Source organism: Numida meleagris, chromosome 5, assembly GCF_002078875.1.
Source record: "Numida meleagris isolate 19003 breed g44 Domestic line chromosome 5, NumMel1.0, whole genome shotgun sequence".
Taxonomy (NCBI): Eukaryota; Metazoa; Chordata; class Aves; order Galliformes; family Numididae; genus Numida; species Numida meleagris.
In genome coordinates this window covers 24,588,912-24,612,388 of record NC_034413.1, presented here as the reverse complement: position 1 = coordinate 24,612,388, position 23,477 = coordinate 24,588,912, and the positions used below count along the sequence as shown (strand labels likewise).

The 23,477-nt window shown below is 40.8% G+C and overlaps 1 protein-coding gene and 3 long non-coding RNA genes across 4 annotated transcripts; 1 reads left to right on the top strand and 3 right to left on the bottom strand.

Annotated features, from left to right (window-relative positions):
• On the bottom strand, window positions 618-10,735 carry LOC110399384. Its single transcript, XR_002439153.1, has 2 exons — window positions 10,522-10,735; window positions 618-2,010 (listed from the first exon to the last, which is right to left on the bottom strand). It is a non-coding gene; the product is annotated as an uncharacterized LOC110399384 (long non-coding RNA).
• Window positions 2,535-23,477, top strand: LOC110399385. Its single transcript, XR_002439154.1, has 3 exons — window positions 2,535-3,591; window positions 15,292-15,428; window positions 22,720-23,477. It is a non-coding gene; the product is annotated as an uncharacterized LOC110399385 (long non-coding RNA).
• LOC110399383 (pulmonary surfactant-associated protein A-like) lies at window positions 15,086-17,246 on the bottom strand. Its single transcript, XM_021397996.1, has 3 exons — window positions 17,058-17,246; window positions 16,361-16,438; window positions 15,086-15,616 (listed from the first exon to the last, which is right to left on the bottom strand). The coding sequence occupies exons 1-3, from the start codon at window positions 17,197-17,199 to the stop codon at window positions 15,240-15,242; spliced, it is 597 nt and encodes a 198-aa protein (XP_021253671.1). The 5' UTR covers window positions 17,200-17,246; the 3' UTR covers window positions 15,086-15,239.
• Window positions 17,744-19,417, bottom strand: LOC110399386. The gene is made up of 3 exons (XR_002439155.1): window positions 19,083-19,417; window positions 18,746-18,849; window positions 17,744-17,828 (listed from the first exon to the last, which is right to left on the bottom strand). It is a non-coding gene; the product is annotated as an uncharacterized LOC110399386 (long non-coding RNA).

The following is a 23,477-nucleotide window of genomic DNA, read 5'->3' as shown; positions in this document are numbered from 1 at the left end:
AAACCCTGGATTTTGGTCACCTGGCATTCAGCATGAGTGAAGACCAGAGACAACATAGCACTGGAAATGCAGATTATTTGTGGACCTATTGCTACAGAGCAGACGTGTATGTGAATTATGATGAAATCTAAACAGAAAGCTTAGCTTTTGCTTGGTTGGTTTTCAGTGGAATCCGAGCTCGGGGTTTTGTTTTACTTTTCATCTGCTGAGCAAACACTGAACCCATGAGTCTGAAGACAACCAGCTCATCTGTTTGCGTTTGCTTTCTCTTTACCTTCTCCCTGTTGTTGTGAATCTTTCAGATACAGATAGCAATTATAGTATACATGATGTTTAGTTGACCTTTGTCTCCATTAATTGCTTAAATGATTCAAAAATGTAATATTATTTAGGAAAAATTACACACTGCCTTTCAGGCTTAGAATGCAGTTATTGCAAGCAAAAATCCACCCGTCATTTTTGGGCCCAGTACCAGACAGTCACATGACTATTCATTAGTGTAGCAATTATACCAAGCAAGGGATGGGTTGGCTGCTTTGGTTGCATAGGAACTGTAAGGCAGTAGTTTAAGTCACGGTGTTTGTGAGAAAAATGCTGTAGTCTTAAAGAAATGCAAATGTTTTTCAGAGATTGGTGTTTATTTTTGACAAACAAATTGTCTGTATCAAAAGAAGTTATAATGTCCTTGAGTCTTTCATTTCCAGCCAATTCATTATCAGCTGATGCTCAAAGGCAATATCTATCTGAAGCACTGAGCACTTTCCGTTACCATTTTTCTACTGGTACTAAAAATAATTTTCTCTGAGTTTTATTGAGCTAATCTAGCAACTTTCAAAACCAACTAACAAAGGAAAAGAAACACAGTATTGGACCTCGTAAGGGACTCAAGCCCATTGTTCTTGTAAACTAATAGAAACTGCTAAATCTTTGCATAAAGAATCTTACTAAGAAGCTTCACTTAATGTGGAAGAAATAGGCTGGAAAGCTTTAATATGATACTGTATGAATTTGATATTAAGCTGAAAATTATTATTGTTATAAAATTACAGAGAAGTTGCTTTGTTCTATTCCCACCGTCCAAGTTATTATTTATATGTGTGAAGGAGCAGTTGAACCAATAAGCCTGTACTACACAGTTAAAAACTAAAGAAAATTTAATGACATTATTTCCCACACTGAATTTGCATAATGTAATTCAGGGAAATAGTTGCCGTATGTTTGTATTAACTACAGGCTGGCGTCTGGCTGGGCATGTCTGAGCATTGGGCTAAGCCTCTTGTTCCAGCCCTGGAGTGGGAAGGGCTTTGCATTCTGACACTCAGGATTTAGCAAAGAGAAGAAAATTCATATAGCAGTAAAGCAACAAGGAATATGCCAACAGTTTCAAATCAGAAAGATTCATAGTACAACCAGACCAAACCAGCAGCTCCTCAGACTATACTGCTTACTTTGATACATCCACAACTTGTCAATCATCTCAAAGGCTTTGGTAATATTTGCAGTGTAATTATAGAGAGGCAGACTTTACTGGTACTAGTTAAGGGAATACAATACTGTACAGTGCTTACTTTTCAGTATTGTTTTCAGTTCATTATAATGAAAGACAATGTAGGAACTATCTATTTTACCAATAGTCATACAGTGTAGCCAAAAAATCAAAGGCAAAGTGCTGCAGCAAATGAAGACAAAATTCAACACATTCTCTTTTTACTGGGACTTAACAGCAGTGGAACAGGAAAACAGCAAGTTTGGGATGGACCATGAGCAGTAACAGTGATCCTGAGAGATTTCATAGTTCTGAAGCAGCTTTTCAAAGAATGCGTGGCTGGCTCACACCGAGCCATGCAGTGAGATCTGAGGCACATGCTTCATTCTCCAGATCACCACGACTGCAGGGGGTAGGACCATAAGGAAGCTCATGATCAGCACTGCAGCACAAATGACCAGCAGTATTTCCCATGGTGCCAGGATTGTTTCCACCACCATTTCCTCCATGCCAAGAATTTGAAGCTGTAGGGCAGAAAATACACCGCATTACTTTTTTATTTTTTTGTAAACAGATGTTTCAACTGTATAGATGTGCTTGTTTTATTTAGCCAAGGGCTGTGTAACAGAGGAGTGACATTGAGCTGTCAAACAGTGATGTGCCGGGTCAGTGTTATCTAGCATTATGAAATGTCAAATCTTGCACTTTTCAATCTAGTTTTCAATTTCATTTCTCAGAGTGGAGCACTGGCTTTGCTCTTGTGAGTTTTCACATCAGCATATGATGGGGTAAGCCAAAATGTGTCACTAGGGGTTAACTTCCACGTAGGGTCCACAGTTATCAGAGTAAAGAAAATGATTTAAAAATGAATATTACCAATGATTTTTTAAACATTTATGCAACAAGTACAGACAAAAATGTACCCACCAAGTAGGAAAATAAATACAATTATGATGAGTAGAACAGATAAAGTGTCTGGGAACAAGAAGAAGGAGAGGAGACTGGAGGGAAACTGTTGTTCTGTCACTGAAGACAGGATCACATCAGGATTTGGCCAGCTAGCTGTCCAGCAAAGTGTTTTCTAGGAAGGCAATTTCAAACAGCCTTCCAGCATTTAAAAGTTTTTGTTTCCTGCTTTAGTCTAGTACAGCTTTAGACAGTCTCCAACGGGCTGGCTGGACCATGTTTTTTCTTATGTCAGGCAGGGTCATGTACAGCTCAGCACATCTGATCTCCTGAGCAAAATGGCTGCTCTCTGTATGGGATTGCTGGGAGTTTCACCTCCCGGAGACACACAGCCCCTGGCGCCTGAGGGAAAGGCACACTTTCCCCAGCTGTGGGCCGGAAGAGTGCTCCCTCTCTTTCTCATCAGCCTCTATCCCCTCAGAGCCCCTGCAGAACATCAGCCTGCCTTTCCCTTCTGTCTGGGTGGCGGTGGCTAATTTTGGTGCTAGAAAGACACTAATTACATCCTGCGATGCCAGACCTGACCCTGGGGCAGTCCTTCACTGATGCACTGCGCAGATGGGGATGGGTAAGGCCTCCCCTCCCTCATGGCGCACCAAACTAAGTTACATGGATATCTGCCAGCACTAAAGCTGAGAACAATAGGGTATGATAGAAGGAAGGGTGGTCTGTGAATCATTGGCCACCAGAAGAGGTACTGCATTTTTAGTTGTATTTTTATTTTATTTTCCTGTAAAGTAGGCTTTAGACACTGTGATCACCAGAGAGCTGCAACAGACATTCCATAAACAATTATGTGTTTTGAGAATGACTACAAATATATATTAATGAAATCGTTGAACGTGTATAGAATTACCTCTACTTGAAATGCTTTAATTGAACAGTTAAGAATGAGTTCAGTCATGTTTCTGAGGCAAGGCACAAGGCCGCCTCACAGGTGCGCCCTAGCTCAGCAGAGGTCAGGTGCTGCTGTTCAGCACAGCCCCACACAGCTGAGTGCCATAATGGGCTACGTATATAGGTGGTGCCTGGGCTTTTCTACAGTTCTTTGCTTTTGCTGTTGTCTGGAAAGAAGTTTCCCAAGCAGTACTGCCCTCAGTCCAGGATCCTTGCTGAGGCTTTTCCAGAGGACATCTAAGGTTTGTCTGGGGCTACTTGGGGTGAGGTGTAATGGGCTTCTGTCATTAAACCCTGAACATTATTTAAAAAAAAAAAAAAAAAAAAAAAAAAAAAAAAGGCTAAAACAGGGCCGATGAGATATGTGTATTTGGAAGGTGTGGGAAAGTGAGTGTACTTGAAAAATTAGTTAACTACCAGCAAATCTGGTTTAGGAGTGTTAGAATTGCTCTCAGCTAAAAACTTCTTGCTATGGCCTGTGAGGAAGAGCAGCAGCTATCTAATACCAAATCCTGGAGAGGTTGGGTGATGATATCCTGAAGGAAAGCTGGCAGCCTGTTAGACAGGCTTTAGCTGGAGCTTTGGTGGGCTGTTAAATGAGCAGGGTTCTGCTACTTGAAGGCAAGCCTTAGCTCTATGGTATGGGTTTTTTGTTGTTGTTGTTGTTGTTGTTGTTGTTGTTTTTGGTACCTATGTCCTTATCTCTCAAGGTATCAGCTCAGCCTATTTTGAGAAAAAGGGAAAACCACTTTTCCCTTTAGGCTCAGTTGCACCTGTGCAGGCTCTGTGCCTGCCTTGCAGCAGTGCAGAGACCTTTCCAGAAACCTCAGCCCTTGCAAACTTGTGCCAGGATTTACAGTTCAGATTAATGTCAACTCCTGTGAGCTATGGAATGCTGCAGAGAGTATGGGTGTAGTTTCTAGCTCAGAGCCTGAAGCATGCATGTCTTGACTGTCTCCCTGCCAGCTGAGCATGTACCTGTGGCAGGACAGCTCTGGAATGTCACCTGCCAGGCTTGTTCCTCTGTGACAGTCTGGCCTCGTGTACTGCACTAGTATTTTTTCTTCTTGGTCTCTTTCTTTGGCTGTGTGTAAGCGTGAGGCCATTAACTCCAGAAGAGGCAGCTGTAGAAGGAGCCTGGGGAGCTGCCTCCTGCTGCTTTGTTGCAGTCACACAGCTGCAGGGGAGTACTAGAGGTGGGCCTCTCCTCCTCTCTGCCCAAGTGTTCTGCTTCAGTTGACTTTGTGATCTGCTTGTGTCTGTTTCTCCCTCAGGTGTTTATCAGTGCCTTGCTGATGTTTCTCCCACTTTCATTTTGAACCTTGTTATATGTTATTTTACTCTGTTCCTCATTCCCCTCTTTCAGTTCTCCTGTTTGGATGGGCTGTTACTCAGCTGTTTTTTTAGGGGAAATCCCTTGGCCCCATTTCCTGTAATGCTGATCCCTCATCAGCAGGTGGTTAAGGAAGAAGATCAAATCAGAGCACCCACTGGACCTCACACAGCAGGCTTGTGGTGACAGAGCAGAGAATGTTCTCTCTACTACATGATGTCTGTGAGGGAAGCACATATCTGAAAATTGTCTTAAAACAAACTTTCAGTGGTTGTTAGTTGGACTATACTGCGTTGTGTCAGAAATAGAGAGCATCTTGGATGGTGAGAATGAAGGCAGGCCCTGCTGAGATAGTAATCCCTATGGTTTGATGAAGGTGAGTTGTGCTTGGGCACCTGGATACCAGGAGAAGGCACCCCTCTGCTTGGTTCCTGGTGAAGGTGTGCCCTTATGCCTGGTAAGGGATTGCTGTGGGGCACTAGTACTTGTGGCAGTAAAACAAAGTTTAGACAAAACCCTGCATGAGACTGGGAGAAAGCACTCACTGGGAGGCACTAGCTGGGTTTTGGTGAGCTGTGGCACTTCTGAAGGACTGAAACGCTCTGCAGTCAGAAAACTGCCAAGGGTGGTATCGCAGGGGAAATTGAGAAGTGATGGGAAGATCTGCTGTGGTGTGAAGCAGCTTCAGGGAGTCGAGACTGAAGTAAAAGCTGTAAAAAAAAAAAAAGCAGCAGTTCATTTGCTGAGGGTCTTGTTTTGCCCATTGGGAGTTGACAGCTTCATAGGCTTAGCTATATAAGCTGATGCTGATAACTCTGGTTAGTCTTATAGGATGTCCCTGAATTATAAACTTGTCCTTCACCAGCCTATTCAGTGCTTCTCTGCCCTCATGTTTCTCATTTTCCTGTATTTTAAAGCTTTGGGCTCTTAGTTTGTGGGTGAGGGCTTCACAGCCCAGGGGTGCATACAGAGCTTCCTTTGGTCTGTTAGGAACTGTTCCTGACCCACTCCATGCGATACATTAGTATCATGTTCTAAGTTGCCTTATAAACAAGAAAATCATGACTGGAATGCATCTCAAATATAAATAGGTGCACTGAGAAGTGAGTCTGCTAAACTGCTGTACTGAGCAATTAGCAGGTACTGAGGCTGGAGGTGATGATCCTCCTGAATTTTGCCTCCTTTGTCAGGTAGCCTGGTTCATTCAGCATAGCTGTATGAGATCTGGAGCTGTTACTCAGATAATGAGATGGTTCTCACATTGGCAGTGCTTGATGCACACAGGCTGTGTGGTTAAAACATTCCAAACAACTTCTTGGGTTTGATTATGGGAGAGCATGAATAAAAAAATCAAAATAGCTGTCAACCAAAAATAGTGCTGTGTTTCTTTCATAATAAATACACAGCTGTTGAAGCTTTGCAAGTTCTTTTCCCAACTAAAAATCCTCATCAGTATGTTAGCATATCAAATCTGGTCTCTAAACCACAAAATATTTTGCAATGAAGGATGCTATAGATATATTTAACTTCTCTGTAAGAAGAAAGTCCTCTGCAAGGGTTGGAGAGTAATGGAATAAATGGAATACAATGCATGACTTCTCTAGAGAGGTATACAATGGAGTGCATTTGAGAAGGAAAAAAGGCCTATTGAAAGTGTATTTTTTTGGTTGTGCCTTCAATTTCCTGTGTTCATTTTCAGATTTGTCTGAAGCTACATACACTAAAGGCTTTTTTCAATCACAGTTTATGGGAAACCCCTCTGGATATTAAAGGAGTTTTCTTAGCACAATTGACAGACTTGCTTCTGAGAAAAAAGAAAACCACAATTCTATTCTTATACTCTCCACAGAAAACAATTATAACTTTGTGACATGAGACTTGAAATGAAGCTGGTATGCTTCATTAAGTGCCTGTTTAATGCAATCTGAAGTAGGCCTTGTAAAATATGCATTAGATTGTGGATTGCTTTGCTGCTACCCTTATCTTAACACAGATCCATTCATGACCGATAATGTCTTTGAGATCACAACACGCAACTCTTGCAGAGGACTATGTAAGCAGGAAACAAAGACTTGCATAACAGTACATATATTTAGCTGCCACTCTACAGCCTGCTACAATTTAGAAAAATCAAATAATATTGTTTGGCCGTATAATTTAAAGCTTTTACTTCTGATTATTAGGAAAAAATAAATCCATGCAAGCAGAAGGGGTGACTGAATCTGTCAGGCTGCTCTCTCCCAGTGGGGTGGATGAGCAGGGTGCAGCTGACAGAGCTGTCTGGTGGCTTCTGCCCTTCAAGGAATCTGCAGCCCTGCCCTACCAGCTGGAACAACTTAGGAGTGTTTGTCCTGCCTGCTGCAGGTGCTGCTGTGTCCAGTGTTACCTTTGATTTCAGCTGCAATGAAGCTGTATTACACAGCTATATTTGCTAATCTAGCATTTTTCCACAAGTCACTGATGAATTTTTTTTTTGAAAATGAATAGTAGGAAAGGTATTATGAAAACCTAGGTGTACTTATCTGGCTAAAACAACGGGGCACAGTGGGAGGTTATTTTTTGGCAGTGTGATGAGGCCAAATGCTGAGAATTGCAACACTTAATGGGGGAAAAAAAAAAAACAAACAAAAAGGACCAACCAATGCTATCTACAGAAGTAGTGTAATGCTTGAACATAACCTTCCTAAGCTCATGGGGTCACTGTAATGTGAGAAGGTCCCTGAGTGAGATGCTTGAGGGAGGTGGTGGCCTCCCAGTCTGTTACTTGCTCTCAGATGTGGGTCTTCTGCCTTGCAGAAAGATGATCTGGCATCTGAATTAACATCAGAAATATCTATTTATATAACCTGTTCTGCTCCAAACTTCAGAATACTCAACTATCTTGTAGTAATTTTTCTTTCTACTTGGAAATATCAAAACTCTAGTGGTACTGACCAACCTCTGGGAACAGAGAAGAGGTTTTTAGGAATTCTTGGGTCTTGTAAGAGCTCCTTGTAGGGTGAAATTTATCAGTCTGCAGTACCAGTTTCATACCAGCAAAGTGTGTTATTTTCTCTTGTTTCTTAGGAAACAAGCTTTTAATGTCAACCAAAAAACACCTGAGAGAAAAAGACTGGGAGACAAACAGGAACATGGGCAGTGGGAAAGGCTGTTGGCCTTTCCTCATCTTCAGTTCCAACAGAAAGCTGCAGTTCTTTCATCTCCCCTAACACAGTATTTCAGGTTGAAACACACAGTTTTGGAAGGAAAGAATTCTCTCTGAATCCTGTTACTCTTAAATGATTTCTGGAGATAAATAACCTCAGGCAGGGGGAACCTTGGTGCTCACAACAACAGAACAAATTCCGAGCTGGTGAGCTGCTCAGTGCTCTTTTTACTGAATAAAAATCCAGTTGCTAAATATTTGTAAAGCAAGGATAAACATGCCTCAAGCTGACACTTGGGTATAGGCTTGTGTGACTGAGTATTTATGGAAGCACACTGAGGGAACTAGACCCTTGACTAATGTCCAAACAGGTGAATTCAATGCTTAATTTGTGCTGGATGGCCTGCTCTGAGATTGTTTCTAATGTTACTGAAAACTCTCGGCATCAGCAGCATTGGGGTTTTGCTCCATACATTCTACTAGGCAAGAAAACACTGACAAATGCAGATGTATGGATCATAAGCATAGGTGTCGTGTGCAAAGACCTGGCTGGAAACTCTTATGGGGAAGCTGGATTCCCTGGAGCAAGTAGCAGCCTGCTGATGTTTAGCATGGATCTTGTCAGCTTAATCCCCTTTTGTTTCACCTCTTTTGTACTGGTAGGAAATGGAGGGGAAGAGAAACTATTCCTGCCTCAAAGAATGTCTGTCAGGAGACAGTTTGCTATAAAGGCCGCTCATTGTACTACTTAATATCTGAGAATCAATCATCTGGCTTTGCTTCCCATCACCACAAGCATAGTCCTACCAAATATAAACTAGGATTTTCACTGTTAATGAACAGACAGTTCAAAAACTTCTACATAATGTAGTTGTACAGTAACTTTTGGGAATACTTTAGTCACACTGTGCATAAACAAGTGGGGCAAACCCTACTTCTGCAGTGCAAACTTCCTGGTTGCAGATGGGATGAAAAAACCCTGATCAACAATACTAAAAATTGATGTGTTACAGACTACTAGTCGTCTCCTTTCTGAAACATTTTTGCCATTTTAGTAGGTAGATAGTCGTGCTAAAATGTGCCAATTCAGAATATCAGATAAAACCAGATGTGGCATTGCATTTCTGGTTTCATATGAACGGGGTTTGTGGCTCTCTGTGGGTAGAGGTTTTACAGCCTACACACGAGAGCTGCTTGCACGCACTGACTCTGTTTTAGCACAGCTAAATGCTGCATAATGCTTCCTGTTTTGCAGATTGAACGTCTCTTCTCCTAGACATGTACTTTTAATGGGAGAACAAGTCAAAAGGGCTAAACCAGCAACAACGAACTTGTTCCAGTCTCTGCTCCCTTAACTTGGAGACTGAAATCTTCAGCCTTGGAGTGGGGCAGACAAGGGTTACTGTGTGCTGGTTCCTGATTCAAAATGCCAACTTACTATTAACACTGTGATAATTAGATCTGTCTAAGCTGGTTGTCTGGAGAGGTCATCACTACTGCACTGCTCCTGTTGTCCCTTGTAACAGTGTACATCTGCAGACAGGTGAATTCCTGTGCTGCTTCTGACTTTGCTGGCCGGTGGGGAAAAGTTCTTGCATGGAGAAATGAGGGTGACAGTCAAGAGAACTATTACTGTAAGGCACATGTCACTTACTTAAAGGTCATGTACGTCCAGAAATAAAATTCATTGGTTTAGTACCTTAAAAAAAAAAGCCATATTTTCAACTAAGTGAATCCTGAAAGGTCACCCCACACTGATCCCTAAAGGACCAGAATTTTCAAGAATGTTCTGGAAATACTCTGAACCATAACATTAAGATCTCAGTGAATTTGCTCTTGTTCTAGATTAGACTTTGCTCTACAAAGAACAATTGAATAAAATGCTGATTATGATTAATACTTAAGTATTTCATTTTTAGAATATTTCAACCTTTCTAAAGCATGCTGTAATCAGGCTTTACTGAAAAGTAATCAGACCAGTCTACTTAGTGCTGTGAGTAAAGTCACTGAAAGCAAATTATTTACATTTTTTTAAACAATATGAAGTTTAGCTGCCGAAATGTAATCTAATGTATAAAATCTGGGAGAAGATCTTGAGAAGACATGCAGGATGACGAGAGCATATTTAACAATGCAGAAGTGGCACAGAACACTGCTAGGATTTGGCTGATGGTGCTTTTAGTTACAGTATGTCTCGCCTCACTTGTCCAAGTAAGCAGGTAACTAAGATGCAAGTTACAATGCAGCAAGACTCTTTAAAAATATGCAGAAATCACTTTGGACATGTGAATTTTGTCATTTCATCTAACAAACTGTCTTTGTTACCTTAGATTTCTCTGCAATGTACCTGTTAGTTTTCTGACCTTTGAATATATTGCAGAGGGGCTACATACAGCTGTAAGTTAAACATTTCCTGTTCTGACACATTTAAACACTTCTGAAGGGATTTGTACAACCTGAGGGTCTTCTGACTCAAAAACAAATATAAAGGATTGCCTTATGCAGTGCACTTGTAGACATAACTCTACTTAGTACGCTGACTCTTAGTATTAGTGAACTTAACACAAACTACATGAATTACAACTTTATGTCTTGACTATGAGAAGTAAGTTCTTGCTTTCTTCAGAGCGTGATGCAAGTGAAGTGACCAATTTTTGTGGTACCGTAGGAATTTATATTTTCCATACACCTTACCTTAGTTCAAGGTATGTTGCAAGTCTCACAGATGATCTTGAGTAGCTCTGTCTGAGAGTCCATTCTCTGTCCAGCTGCCACAGTGTGTGCTGGAGAAGGTAGTGCTGAGCCTGCAAGGCAGAACAGGGAGTGTGAGACCGTCGTCCCTTCAGCTGTGTGAGGCTCAGAGGTGAGCGCAGTGGTGTGCCCAGGTATTTGTTTGTACAGCGGTGCCTGTACACCTCCCACTTGCTGCTGCTTAAAGTGGCACAATCCTTTTCAAAACAAGGATGAAGCAGTGCTGTTTGACTTGTTTGCCCAGGACCAATAAAGCTACAGTCTGCTTTTCACATGTGCTCACAGTACTCTGGGAGGCACTCGCTAGGAGGTGATAACTGGTAGCTCTGTTGTGCCAGGAAACCACTTGGGCTTTCTCTTTGAAAATCATCTTTACTTACTCAGAAATCAATATATTGTCATAATAACCAGTCAAAAGCTGGGTTATAAACTGAGGAGCACATACAGCCTTCAGAATACAAAGGCTGTCTTCCCTAAGGTTATCTAGACTCAGAAGGTACTTCACACACCTGACCCCTAACAATGTAGTTTGGTTCAACACTTACTATTTACAAGCTTATTGTTATTTTAATATTTGAAAGATTGTGACTGCAGAATCTACTACAGGAAGTAGAAAAGAACATGTGTAACGCTGTAACATGATGGAAAAATGCAGCAGTGACAGCGGAGTACCAAGGTCCTAGGCTGCAGCAGGTGAGGAGTTGCTCAAATGCAACAGGCACAGAAACAAAGGAAAGCAGCTGCTTACCTTTGAAAGGTCTCAGGTATGCAGGGATCTCCAGCAAGATACCCTTGCCTCCACTGCCAACCCTTAAATGAAGCCTGGCAAGGGGTGGATCCTGGCTCCACCCCTTCCAGTCACTGAGGTGCATAGCCTGCACCTCAGCTCCCTGGGTTGGCCCTGCCTTCCCACCAGGTGCTCCATCACTGGTTGAAGCCCTGACTTAGCATTTACACTGCACGTGTGCAAACCCTTTCAGAGGTTTTACTAAGCAGTTCTGGCTCTGTTACATAATGTGGTGGAGGTGGTGTTGCACAGTCCCTAAGAACTGGTCCTAGACACAGTGCTCCATCTGGCATTTGTCTCATGATAAGGGATGCGATGATGGCCAGACTACATGAGTTTGGAACCCTCTGGTGAGGACACTCAAGTCAGCCTGTCCAGAGAGGTACGTGTTTCAGACTTCCAAGTATGTCCTTTCAGACCTAAAAGTCACCTGACAATAGCTTTTTTTCTAAATCTTACCAAATACACAACATGAACTAGGCTAATCTTACAGGAAAAAGTCACTGTTATGAATAATTTTTCATGTCATGCATATTTTTATAGAAATAGAAACAATTTTGACTAGTTTTTGGGGGGATGGAAGATGGAGGAGTACTTGTTCACTGTACAAAGGGCAAATAAATCAGTAAGATTTTCTTCCCCAAAACTGACAGTGTCTCTCCCTCAATATTTGATGCTATTTCCCTGACCTTGTAAAAATGAAGTCTCTTCTTTTGTTTCTTCTCATGAAATCTTACACAGTTCTCTATTTCTCAAGTTTAAAAAGATTTTAATAGGAATCAGCCTAGGAGTGGTGCCATTACTATCACCTTTGGAAGTGGTGCTCTCCATTGGCTGAAAAATATGAGCAGCGTCAGAGAGTTTGGCTTGTCAGCAAGCTGGGTGGTGTTGATGTACACCCACAACACTGTTATGGTCACATAAGGCGCAGCTAGTGTTCGGGGTTAGAATCCAAGTGGATTAGGCTTTTTAAATAAGTTCATAAAGGTTTCAGAAAATTAACATTGAAGTAACTATTAATGATACTGTTTCCAGCCTTGGGTAGTCCCATCTTCTCACAATTCAGATGATGCTGTGCTGCCCTCTCATTCAGATTTTGAAAATAAAATAGGTGTCCAAGTGCCTAACTGATCTACTTCTCAGGCCAAGTTTACTGCTTCCAGGCTTACCTGCTTTTGACAGGGTTGCCACAGGGAGTAAAGTCAGGCAGTGTGAGAAATTTTTGTTTCTCTTGAAGTTTTAGGTCCTCATCTAGTAACACAGGGATTTAGTGACCAGACAGGGTTAGTATTCACAGCTGTGGAGTAACATACAAAGTCCTTTGCCCGCCTCCCTGGGAGTCCACAGGGGAAATATGCCTAAACAGTGGGTGGCTAGCAAACATTTCTGATATAGCATGTGTATATAGACTTATGCTGAAGACGCTCTAATTTTTTTATATTATTGCAATTTATCCTGATTTTGAGATGGTTTTGTAAGCCCTGGAGATAAGCAGAAGATGTTCTGATACCAAAGCTTAAGTTTCCAGCATAGATAGAATAAATAAAAACTTACTGTGGTTTTAAGTGTTTGGAGGGTCCAACTTTATTCTCAGGCTGTTGTTAATCATTATGAGCTTCTGAAGTGTGTTGGAATATGATGAGTGGAAAACTACTGCATGAGGTGATGTCTGTGTTCCCATTTCCTTGTGCTGGTGGCAGAGGTAGTTTCACAACAGCAGTCATGCAAGGCTGAAGACTGTGGGCGGGTGAGCTGATGAGTGAAGACATACTGAAAAGCTGTAAAACGTTTGTGAGTAAGAAAGAATAAGAATACAGTTTAAAAATGAAAGAGTGCCCATGGATTCTTGATTCCCCATTTGTCCTCTGCACGCCTGTTTCAAAGTGGGTTCAACACAGCAGTCTATTTAGACTTTGCATTATAGCATTCAGCACTTTATGTTTTGGCTGTGATGTCCAGAAACAAGGCGCTGGTCAGCAGCTTGTGGATCTTATTGCATGCTGAACAGATGCATTTTACAAACTGAGGATTTTGTTTACAAAACATTTCTTTTTATATGTTTGGATAACTTTACCATACCAGGAACAGTAAAATGGTCATATGCATTTTTGTGATGAAGAATCTGAATATTACCAGAGTGAATAATTAGGTACTTTGTGGAGGTACCAAATTGTTCAAGCAGAAAGGTGCGTTGGTCTAACATTAATGCTGAAGCATAAAGGTATTTACTTAGAATGATTAAAAATAAATTACTTAGTTTGCAGAGAATAGCAGTGAGAGTGGTTCACAGGCCATGACACCAAGCAAGGAGCTGCATGGAGGCCGGGGGCATCTATGCCTTTCCATAGAGCAGGTGGTGAGATTGTGTACTCAAAACATTTGAGTAATTGAATTTAAGCCAGCTCAGGAATGTCATGCACAGCCAGTTGCTGTTCTGGAATTACAGAGATGTGCATAGCCAAGAGGCTGCAAGCAGCCCCCTCTCTGGCCCCTGTGGCTGTGACCAGCCATGGTCTTGACTTCCCTCCCTGCTTACCTTTGTATGTTGTTTGTTTGGTCTCACATCAACCAGAGGGTAGGAGGAGCTGGTCTGGCTGTAGGGCTGGATGTTTCCTTGCTCAGCTCCCTGTAACCAAGCTGGGACTAACAGAGCTCATATGAGTGGGTGCAGTTGATACCAAGGCATTAGGTGCAGTGTGTGTGGAAGCATGTCTAGATGGTTAGCCAGCCTTTGTCCCATGGTTTGTGGAGCTTGTGCAGAGCCTACGTTAACTAAGCTGTGCTGGAGTCAACCACCAAAAAGGAAGGAGAAGAACTGATAAATGTATCTGAGTCTGACTGTTGCCCTGTGCAGCTCCACAGGTGGGAATGGCCAGCTTTGGTAGATGATTGAACCCCATTGTGGTTTAGCTGTTTAGATGGCTTTGTCTTAAAAAATTCTTTAGCTTTAATGAGAGGGGGCGGCAAGCTCCTAGTGGCTTCTGCAACAAGCACAGAATACTGGCTGTTTCCAAGATGTAGGTGTCTACCAAGCTTAGCCCTTGGGAAACCTACTCAAGTTTTGTGCAGATCTAAAATTGGCAGTGATGCCTAGAAACCATCTGAAGGTATCTGAATCCCTCTACCTTTTAGCTGAAATAAATTGATCTTGCCATGGCTCTGCTGATCTCACCAGGTTCAGTTCCTGTGCGTGGTACCTTGGTCTTCTTGTCCTACTAATGCTTTGACTCAGGAAAGAGATTAGGAGTTGCCAAAGGTGCTCAGGTCAGGTGGCTTCTGGCCACCACTTCAGATATATGAGGGTTAAAGACCTAATGTCTATAAAACTTTCCCATGGGAAGTGTAAGGGGAGAGAGACCTCCTTGTGCTCACAGCTCTGTGCCACCCTAGCAGCACCGCTTATTTGTTCTTTCAGGGAATGTGTTACAGATGAGGAAGAGCAAAGAAACGTAGGCTGAGCAACAGCTGTGGTAGCAGCAGTGTCTGTATGAGTAGGTTTGGTGAGGGAAATCTGGGAACTGAGGAGACCAACATACAACTTTAAGGCTCATGGCTATACGGGGCTATAGGAAGCTTTTCTGGCTGCAAATCACTTCAGGAAATCTACTCTTTTCTCTTGTAAGAAGTCAGCAGATTAAGAGAATATAGGAACCCAATCAAGAGAGTCGGGACAATCAATAACAGACCAGACAAAATGATCACCGCTCTGATTATAACTAATCTCTTTATGGCTGATATTTATTCAAAAGTCAAATCAGGCTGAAATGAGTGACACTTATTCTTACATGCTATGTAGAGTTCACTAGCTACGAATGAAGAAACAAGGGATTCAAAAGACTATTATTACACGTACCCTGCCAGACAGGAGGAAGCACTAAAACTGGCAGACCACAAGGCGGTTCTGATTGCACTTTTTGTCATTCCAGGTGCCATCAGTGTACATCTCCACGCACTCCTCTTCCCCTTTGCCAGAAGGCTCATGTGAATACCAGTTGGTATAGCTCAGATCAGCACCGTTCAGGAACTGGAATTTGCCTGGGATTAGAGATTCCTTTATCCCTAGGTAGGCATACCTATTGAACTGCTTCACAAAATACAGGATGGCAGCGTTCTCATCTGCATTCCTTGGAGATGCAATACACCCTCCTGCCTCCTGGCATGTTTTCACTGTAGCATGGAAATCAGCTGTTTTCCCATTGGTAGCAAATATTTTTCCTCCAGATGTTGTTATCTTCCCTTGTAAGCGAAGGACTGCAAGATCAGGTGGAAGTTAATTTTTATGTGTTATTTTGTAGTCAACTTGCTACCAATTGTAATTCCCATTCTTTTCATTCATAACTTCAGGTTAAATCCAGAAATAATTAAAGGAGATGAAAACATAAAATTTAAGATTAAAAATAGAGAAAAGAAACAACCCTCAAAAGCTGGAATAAATCTGAAAGATGAGAGGAGGGGAAAAAAAGGAAGAAGCATAATTATACAATGAAATGGGAGAAGCACAAGAGATTGGAGAAGGAGGGAATGAAATGAGGAGTTTTGCATTAAGATAAAGTACTCTATTAATCCCTTTGATTCTAGCTCTGTACTGTATAAGCCCTCTGAGATGGCCTGCAGAATATATGGATATTTGTCAGTCCTTGAGTGAGTAGAAACTTAGATACAACCTGATTGTGAATACTTTGGCATGTTCTTAGTTTGCTAGGAGCATAAGAAATGCTCAGGGAGCACTTTTGCATAGGCAGGGATCTGATAAGCTTGACTTGTTTGCAGTTTTACTTCAGAATTGTTCCCTGGGCACCTCCCACTTGTTATGGAAACCAACGTGCTCTTCTTCCCCCAGTCTGTAAGTTATAACTCTTCTATGTATCAGCAAGCAACAGAAAGGGAATGCAATGAAAACCAGAAAATCTGCCTTTTTCTTACAAGACGTTTTGTCATTAATCTTCTTTATGTTCCCTAATCCAGCTACAGTAAAAAGTATGTTTAGATAATTACCTCCTTCGAGTTTTGAAATCCGATTTTCTAATTGAAGGATGATATCTTCCATTTCATTACCAGCAACTGATGGGAAACCTATAAGCAAAACCAGCTGTTATGCACTTTGGGTTGCATTTTAAACCTTGGCTTTCAAAGTAAAGCAGAGGTAATTGCGTGAAATTAATGTGAACTTTTAAAGCTTGTTTTACCCATGTTAGATTACTGCTGTAAACTAAAGATCTTTTCACACATTGAGATTTGTAAGGATAAGGAATACATTTGTGGTAACTACTTGCCAGAGCAGTGATGGTTCTGGAAGACTTAAATGAATGGACTGGGTTAGTCTTTAATCTACAAGTTCTGAGGCAGCCCAGACAAAAGACTGCGCAGTAAGTTTATTTATTTTTAATTGTATTTTGGGACTGCTGACAGAATCTTCTTAGAGCATTTCCCCACAGCTCCAACCTAACACCCAGCAACAAGTTTCTTGTGCCTTGTGTTATGGGAAATGATACCCTTTTCTTTACATGAGCTGAGCCACTAAGTAGGAGAGATTTAAACATTTTATTTCATACAGGAAAATTATGAAGATCTCATTATTTTCTACTGAGCAGAACCTACATCTGATCATACAGCATAGCGCTGGGTTTATGAAGCATAAAGATGGAGTGCAACAGTACATGTAGATAAAAATGGCACTGGTAACTGCAGGCACCTGGTAAATAGGCTTGAGATATCCTTTTTTCAGCTCTGAAACCGGGCATCGGAAAAATTTGTGCTGGTTTTCCTTGAGTGTAGCAGGGGAGCAGAAGAAGTGTCACTCCCAAGATTTTGTGGAACAGCTGTGGTGATGGCATTATTTAAAGCCAAATATAAAACAAACTGTTCTATTCTCCAGTGTAGAGCCCTGTTTAAAAAAAAAAAAAAGAAATTCTGTATTTTGCTATCTGGGTTTGAAGTATCTTCTATCATATAGTGATATGAATGTCACTGATAGTTGCAAAGTTATGTTACTTATGAGCTTATGGAGCAAAAGAAAAAACCCAAACTTCCCCATTCCTATCCCATTTTTATAAAGCAGATACCACTGTATGCAATTTTTCTCATGGGAAAAGCTATAGTTCTAGTGTTAATTTTACAGAGGAGCAACAGGTTCACCTGCTTCAATACGAGAAATCCAGGTTAAGGTGAACTAGGACACATGGTCTTTGTCAATTTACTTAAGAGGGAAACAATTGTTAACATCCATCTGTTAAAATATCTTCACCTCGGTTTACATCTTCTGTCACAGTATCCTAAAATTTTAATAAAAACACTGACACAGAAAAACTCTAAAATGGAAAAGTTTGTGAGCAATTTAAGATAATTTAAATGGAAACCTCTTTAAAGATGTTCAGCTTACCTGGTAGCTCCAATATGAAAATATGGAAGGCTCATTAAAATGGTCTAATTTATAGGGCAAGTAATTTGAGATTCATCCTCTTATCTATGGGAAATACAAGAACATGTAATGTGATATGAATTTGCATATGAATAGAAATGTCATTAACTTGAATGACAGGGCTTTGTTTTCTTCAAGAGCTGAATGCACTTGAAGTGTGAGGAAAATATTTGAGGGTACTTTCCTGACTTGTAGAAACATTTTCACGTATTTAAAAAACAAACAAAATGGAAAAAAAACTTGGAACAGAACAAAGCAATTTCTCAATACTTATTTGAAATACCTGATGCTTCCAGAGAACTGCTGTGTAAATGTCAAATGGTAAATATCTGTGAAGATATGCTAAAATCAGGAGTTAACCTGAAGTATAATGTGCACCAGGAACATCCCTACAGTGCTATCACTTTCATTATCACTGATAAGAACTCAGTCTGTAATAGCTGAAGTCTTGTAACTTAACAGAATCTAAATAGATAGTAGCATAGCCTCAAAGTGAGAGAACATCTGCAGCTTATGTAGAGGCAACAACACAAGATATTCCAGGGGAAGCTTGTGTATCGTAAATAACAATTCTACTGTTTGATGTAAGTAGGACAGTCTTATTCAACAGTATAGTGGCCTTTTAGTGAAGGAAAAAGCAGCTGTGTATCAGTCCCATAATTACAGAGGCCTCAGAGCGGAGCATCACTGAAATGGAAAATGTTGCCATGCATTTCTAAGTTACTCTCAGTTGAGGTTTTGTATCTAGTGGGTACTTTTGGGAAAGGGGTTTCAGGATGTATTCAAGTTCAAAAAAGTATATCTTTGTGTGATAGGGCAGCACCCTGATGTCACAGGAAGGCTAGCACCTAAGGCAGTTGAGAGACGGAAAGCAATGTCCATACTGGTTTAAGATGCTGCTGTGTTGAAGCAAGTCTACATCCCTTTCACAGGTCCCCTGTACTGTGCACCTTCACACTTACCTCAGCTGAGGTAGAGTCCTCTGTCAGTGGTGTCAAGCTCACAGAAAACAGAGTAATTCCCCCACAGCATTGTTTATCGAGTGTTCTGATAAAAGGCACTAGCCCTGTGAAAAATAAATAAGCTGTACCAGTTGTGCATACCCCAGTAGAAGGGAGCCAGTTTAAATTTGCATGAGTAATCTTTGCTTAAAGTTTCTTGTCAAATTTTGCAGTTCGTATATTTTGAGTGTTTGACTTGGTCCTCTTAGCATTCTTTTGGCTGAGGTTTTCTAGTTGTTTCATGGAACAAACAGAAACTGAAGCAATTACTGGAACAAACAGAAACTGAAGCAATTACCTGGGGTCCAGATGAGCTTAAGCAAAGGTCACTAGCAGATCCTGGGCATTTGTATCCATGGTGAGAACAGCTTGAGAACTTCAACCACATGTGAGAGAAACCAGAGGTTAGTCAGGTGTGAAAAGGAGATGAGACTTGGCCCCCACTGGTGAGTCTCATGTACTGACTGATGGCCTGGGAAATGTGGAGGGAGACAGAAGTTTTCTGGTACACTTCCTTCCAAGAACTGGTGTGTATCTGATAAATGGGAAACCTTTCTTCTCTTGCTTTTCATTAGCATATTGGTAAGGAGGAGCAAGCTAAAATATTTTCAAAATACTTACATTTTTACTGCACTGCTTATGCTCGATTAGACTAATAAAATATTCTATATAACCACAATAACTTATAAACTATTTTCTGATCTTGCTTTGAGCAGCATGTCACAGAAGTTCATTGAGATTCAGGGATATGGACCTAACAGAGGACAAACAGTTTTAGAACGTTGTGGAAAATTTGCTTTGGTGTTTCTGCATTTATCATTATAACTACAGTGCTAGTGAAGTAAATCAGGATGATGAAGAGTTGGTTCAGTGTACTTAGTACGATGTAGGTAGGTAAATATCAAACATGTTGAGGGCAGAAGTCTGTCAACACAGCTTTCTTAGCTGCTTTGAATAGATGTTAGAGTTGAATTTCAGTTTATGAAGGTGGGTGTGTGTTCCTTCCACTAGCCTGTTTTGTTAGCCTTTCCTCTATACACTTAACCTCCTGAAAGCTATATATATTTTTCCTTCATGGTGAATTTCATACCACAGATAACCTTAAAAATTCTCCCTCCTTATTGTGTCGGCTTGTATTTAAATGACCCCAGCCCCATTTACATTTTCTGTTTACAAAGCTTTTGTGCTGTTCTGCTGCTGCTTCCATCCTACCTCGCTACCACCCTGCCCCTTGATTTCTTTATTTCCTTTTCTCTGTGTAGTCTTCAAAATCCTTGTCAGACTGTCTCCAGCTGCTCCCTTATACCTGGGAATATAAGGAAGAGCAGAGAGCATGTGGGACCTTGTGTCTCTCCTCTCAATTCTGGTGTCCAGCAGCACTTCTCAGAGAATGGAGGCTGTCCCTGCTGAGCTTTAAAACCAGGAAGCAAAGAATTCAGCAAGATAAAGACGCCTGGGAGGGCAGCCTTCAACTGAGCATTTTGTTGATTTTATCAGCAGCATTAAGACTTAATCATATTTCATCTTTACACACTGTGATCTGAAAAAAAAACCCAAAAATAAAAAAAACCCTCATGTTTATGAATTAGACGAAACTGTTTTTCTGTATATTCTGCATTTGTCCTCCACTATCTGCAAATGAATGCTCAGTTGTTCATTGCAGTCCTTATGACTATAATTACAATCATTGAAACTTCCTCAGGTGCTTAGGTGCTCTTGCAGCACAGCCTCCTATCTCCTGAGCCACAGGGGCAGAGGTGAGTGAAAGTTACATTCAGGTTTCACCTGGCCCCATACCTGGCCTATCACCCTTGAGCCAAGCTCCACGAAACTCTGGTTTCCTAACAGGCACTTCAACTCAAGTCCAATCCCCTTAACGTTTTTAAAGGTGCTACTCTAATTTCCAGACATCTTGTATTAATCACTCTTTAAATCTAGGTCTGTTTGTGTAGTCGCAGGCTAATACAATTTTAAACAGCAGACTTCAACATGATATTTACTTGCAATCTGACTGTCGTCAAGATCCAGATAAACACGTCTGTTTTACCATTACACAATACTCTCAAGAACATTGTTTTCCTCTAGTTCATGAGAGTTCTAGAAGGAATATCAATCTTTCCACCTCATTTCAGTGCGGTTTCAAAACCAGCAAACAAATATGCCCGGTGGCAAATATTTCTTCTCCCTCTTCCACTTACTGCTCTTCTAAAGAAAAGCTGCAAATAAATGTGAAGTGTATGATTAACCTTAAGCTTACTTTGCACATACAGCAGTGGTAGGGCTTTGTGGCATCAGGGCACTGGTGTTTTTTTTTACCTGGTCTCCTGGAAAAGAACAGAGCAATATCGTAATTAATCTTCCTTGAGTCTGGCTTCAAAATTAAAAATAGTTTGTAAAGGAGGCATTGGTCACAATTTTTACAAGATAAGGTAGCCCTGACACCATAGGTCACATCCTGCCACTTAGTGTATTTGCACAGGGTTGAATTGGAGCTCAGTTTTCTAATGAACCATGGGGCTTGTTTTCATCCCCTCCCCTCTTATTTTTTTTTTTTTTTTTTTACACTGAAGGATACTTATTTGCTGTAATCTAAAGTCAGTTTCTTTACGTGTGGGAGGGATTGGCTCAGGGGGAGGGAGGAGTGATTTTTGAGCTCTCAAAATTCGTAGTAGTGTTTCTAAGATAAAACATCCAATTAAATTACACAGCTATAAAAGAGAGTACCACTCTAGACTGGAAATTACCTCAGATATAGATAGTATGTTTTGTAGGATTTTAGTAAGAACCTTACACAGTCATCATGTATACATTGGTGTGATGGGAATAAATAATTGATTAACCAAAGGAATAGAATACTCTGAAGTTAGTGGGACATCTATGTAATGAATATGTGAATTTTTTTCATATAATCAGTATGTCAATAGAGTGTTTTTTTTAGCCTTCTCCAACATGTTGTTGTTTTATGACGTTTGATCATCTCTCTCTAACAAAGAAGATGTATGCATGAAAGACAAAAATTTCTAACAAAGTTTACTTAGTAAAATATCAATAACTAACTAAAATATCAATAATTAAAATTTTAAAGGTAGAGGTAGTTTTAAGTAAACCTTCAAATTTTTGTAAGATGTGTTGTAACATGTCGGTCAGACCTCGGAAAAGTAAAAACTATTACTTTAGCCCTATCTTTCTTTTCTCAAGGTAACCTGACAGTCAGATTTTTTTCATGGTATGATCTATTCCCTTTCCATTTGAAATTTTTGTCAACATTTGTATTGCTGTTATAGGTCTGCAAGAATGCTATTTTGTAAAGCGTGTTCACATTTTGAAATGTATCCAGCACGCTACTGAGTGTGATTTTCCTATTTTCCCATCCCTGTCCATTCTTAGATCAGCTGGAGTGCTGTTGTGGTGCTGATGAAAATTATCCCCTCATCCTCCATGTCATAGAATATCCCAAGTTGGAAGGGACCCATAAAGAAGATCATGGAGTCCAACTCCAGTTCCACACAGGACCACCCAAAAATCTGAGAGCACTGCCTGGACATTTCTTGAACTCCAGCAGCTCCCGGCCATGACTACTGCCCTGGGAAGCCTGCCCCATGCCCATCACCCTCTTAGTGCCCTGCCTGTCTTATCTGAAGAGCCTGTAACTGTCCGTCACAGCACACCAGCCACAAGACTCTTCCCACCAGATTTAGCTTGTTCTGATGTCTGAACATCCTGAAGCTTTCCTACCCAACAGGGCTTTAAATGACTACATTGAACTGATGCCATCTCTTTCACAGCAAGGATAGGGCAGGGGACAACACTGCCCAGAGTCAAGTCCAGGTTCATATAGGCTCCCTTCACAGAGTCAGTTGTGGGGGAGGAAGAAAAGATGAAGTAAATGGTATTATGCATGTGCTTTAATTCCAGTACTTTCTTTTTTCCTTCAGGTTCTGGGAAAATGAGCCCAGGACTTCCCTACTGCAAGGTCAGTGTGTGAGGATTTTCTACTGCTTGTCCTTTTCTGAGCTGCCACTGCCCAAGCCAGCTACTGAAACGGAGTGGCAGCAAAAGCACTTTCTGAAGAAATCCTTCTTGATACTAGGGGATTTGAATCATGGTCTTCGTGGTTTCTTGGCATGACATCAGTAGAGATGTAGTTTGTGTTTGAATTGATTGAACTCCCATTCCTACCTGCTCCCCCCAAATAGTATTGTGTGATCAGTTGTGTGGGAGATGACAGGTGGCCTTTTAACACAACAATGGACATAATTTTATGAGAGAATGTGATGCTTTAGGAATAAAATGCAATTTTAGTATCTTATATATGTTTTTATATGTTTACGTAGATCAAATACAATGCTTATCAGTGTTTTACAAAGAATGGCTTCTTTCTTAACTAAGAAAATTAATTGCAACCAGTAGTGTTAATGTTTTTATAAAGATGGTTAAACATGGATGCTAAATGTATTAATGCATGCTTCACTATGACACATCGCTCTAGGCTTTCTGGGAGATCCTTATAATTCTAGGAAATACTCAAGTCCCAAGACCATCACTGGTTCAGTGAAATCTGTTCATGTCCTTTAAGGAAAAAGCTATTAAATACTTGGAAATGTTTTCACTATGTTTTCATAGTGTTTTCAGCCAAAGGTAATTTTATCTTCAGGTTTTTTCCAATATCCAAACCCTATCTTTGGAATTTTCC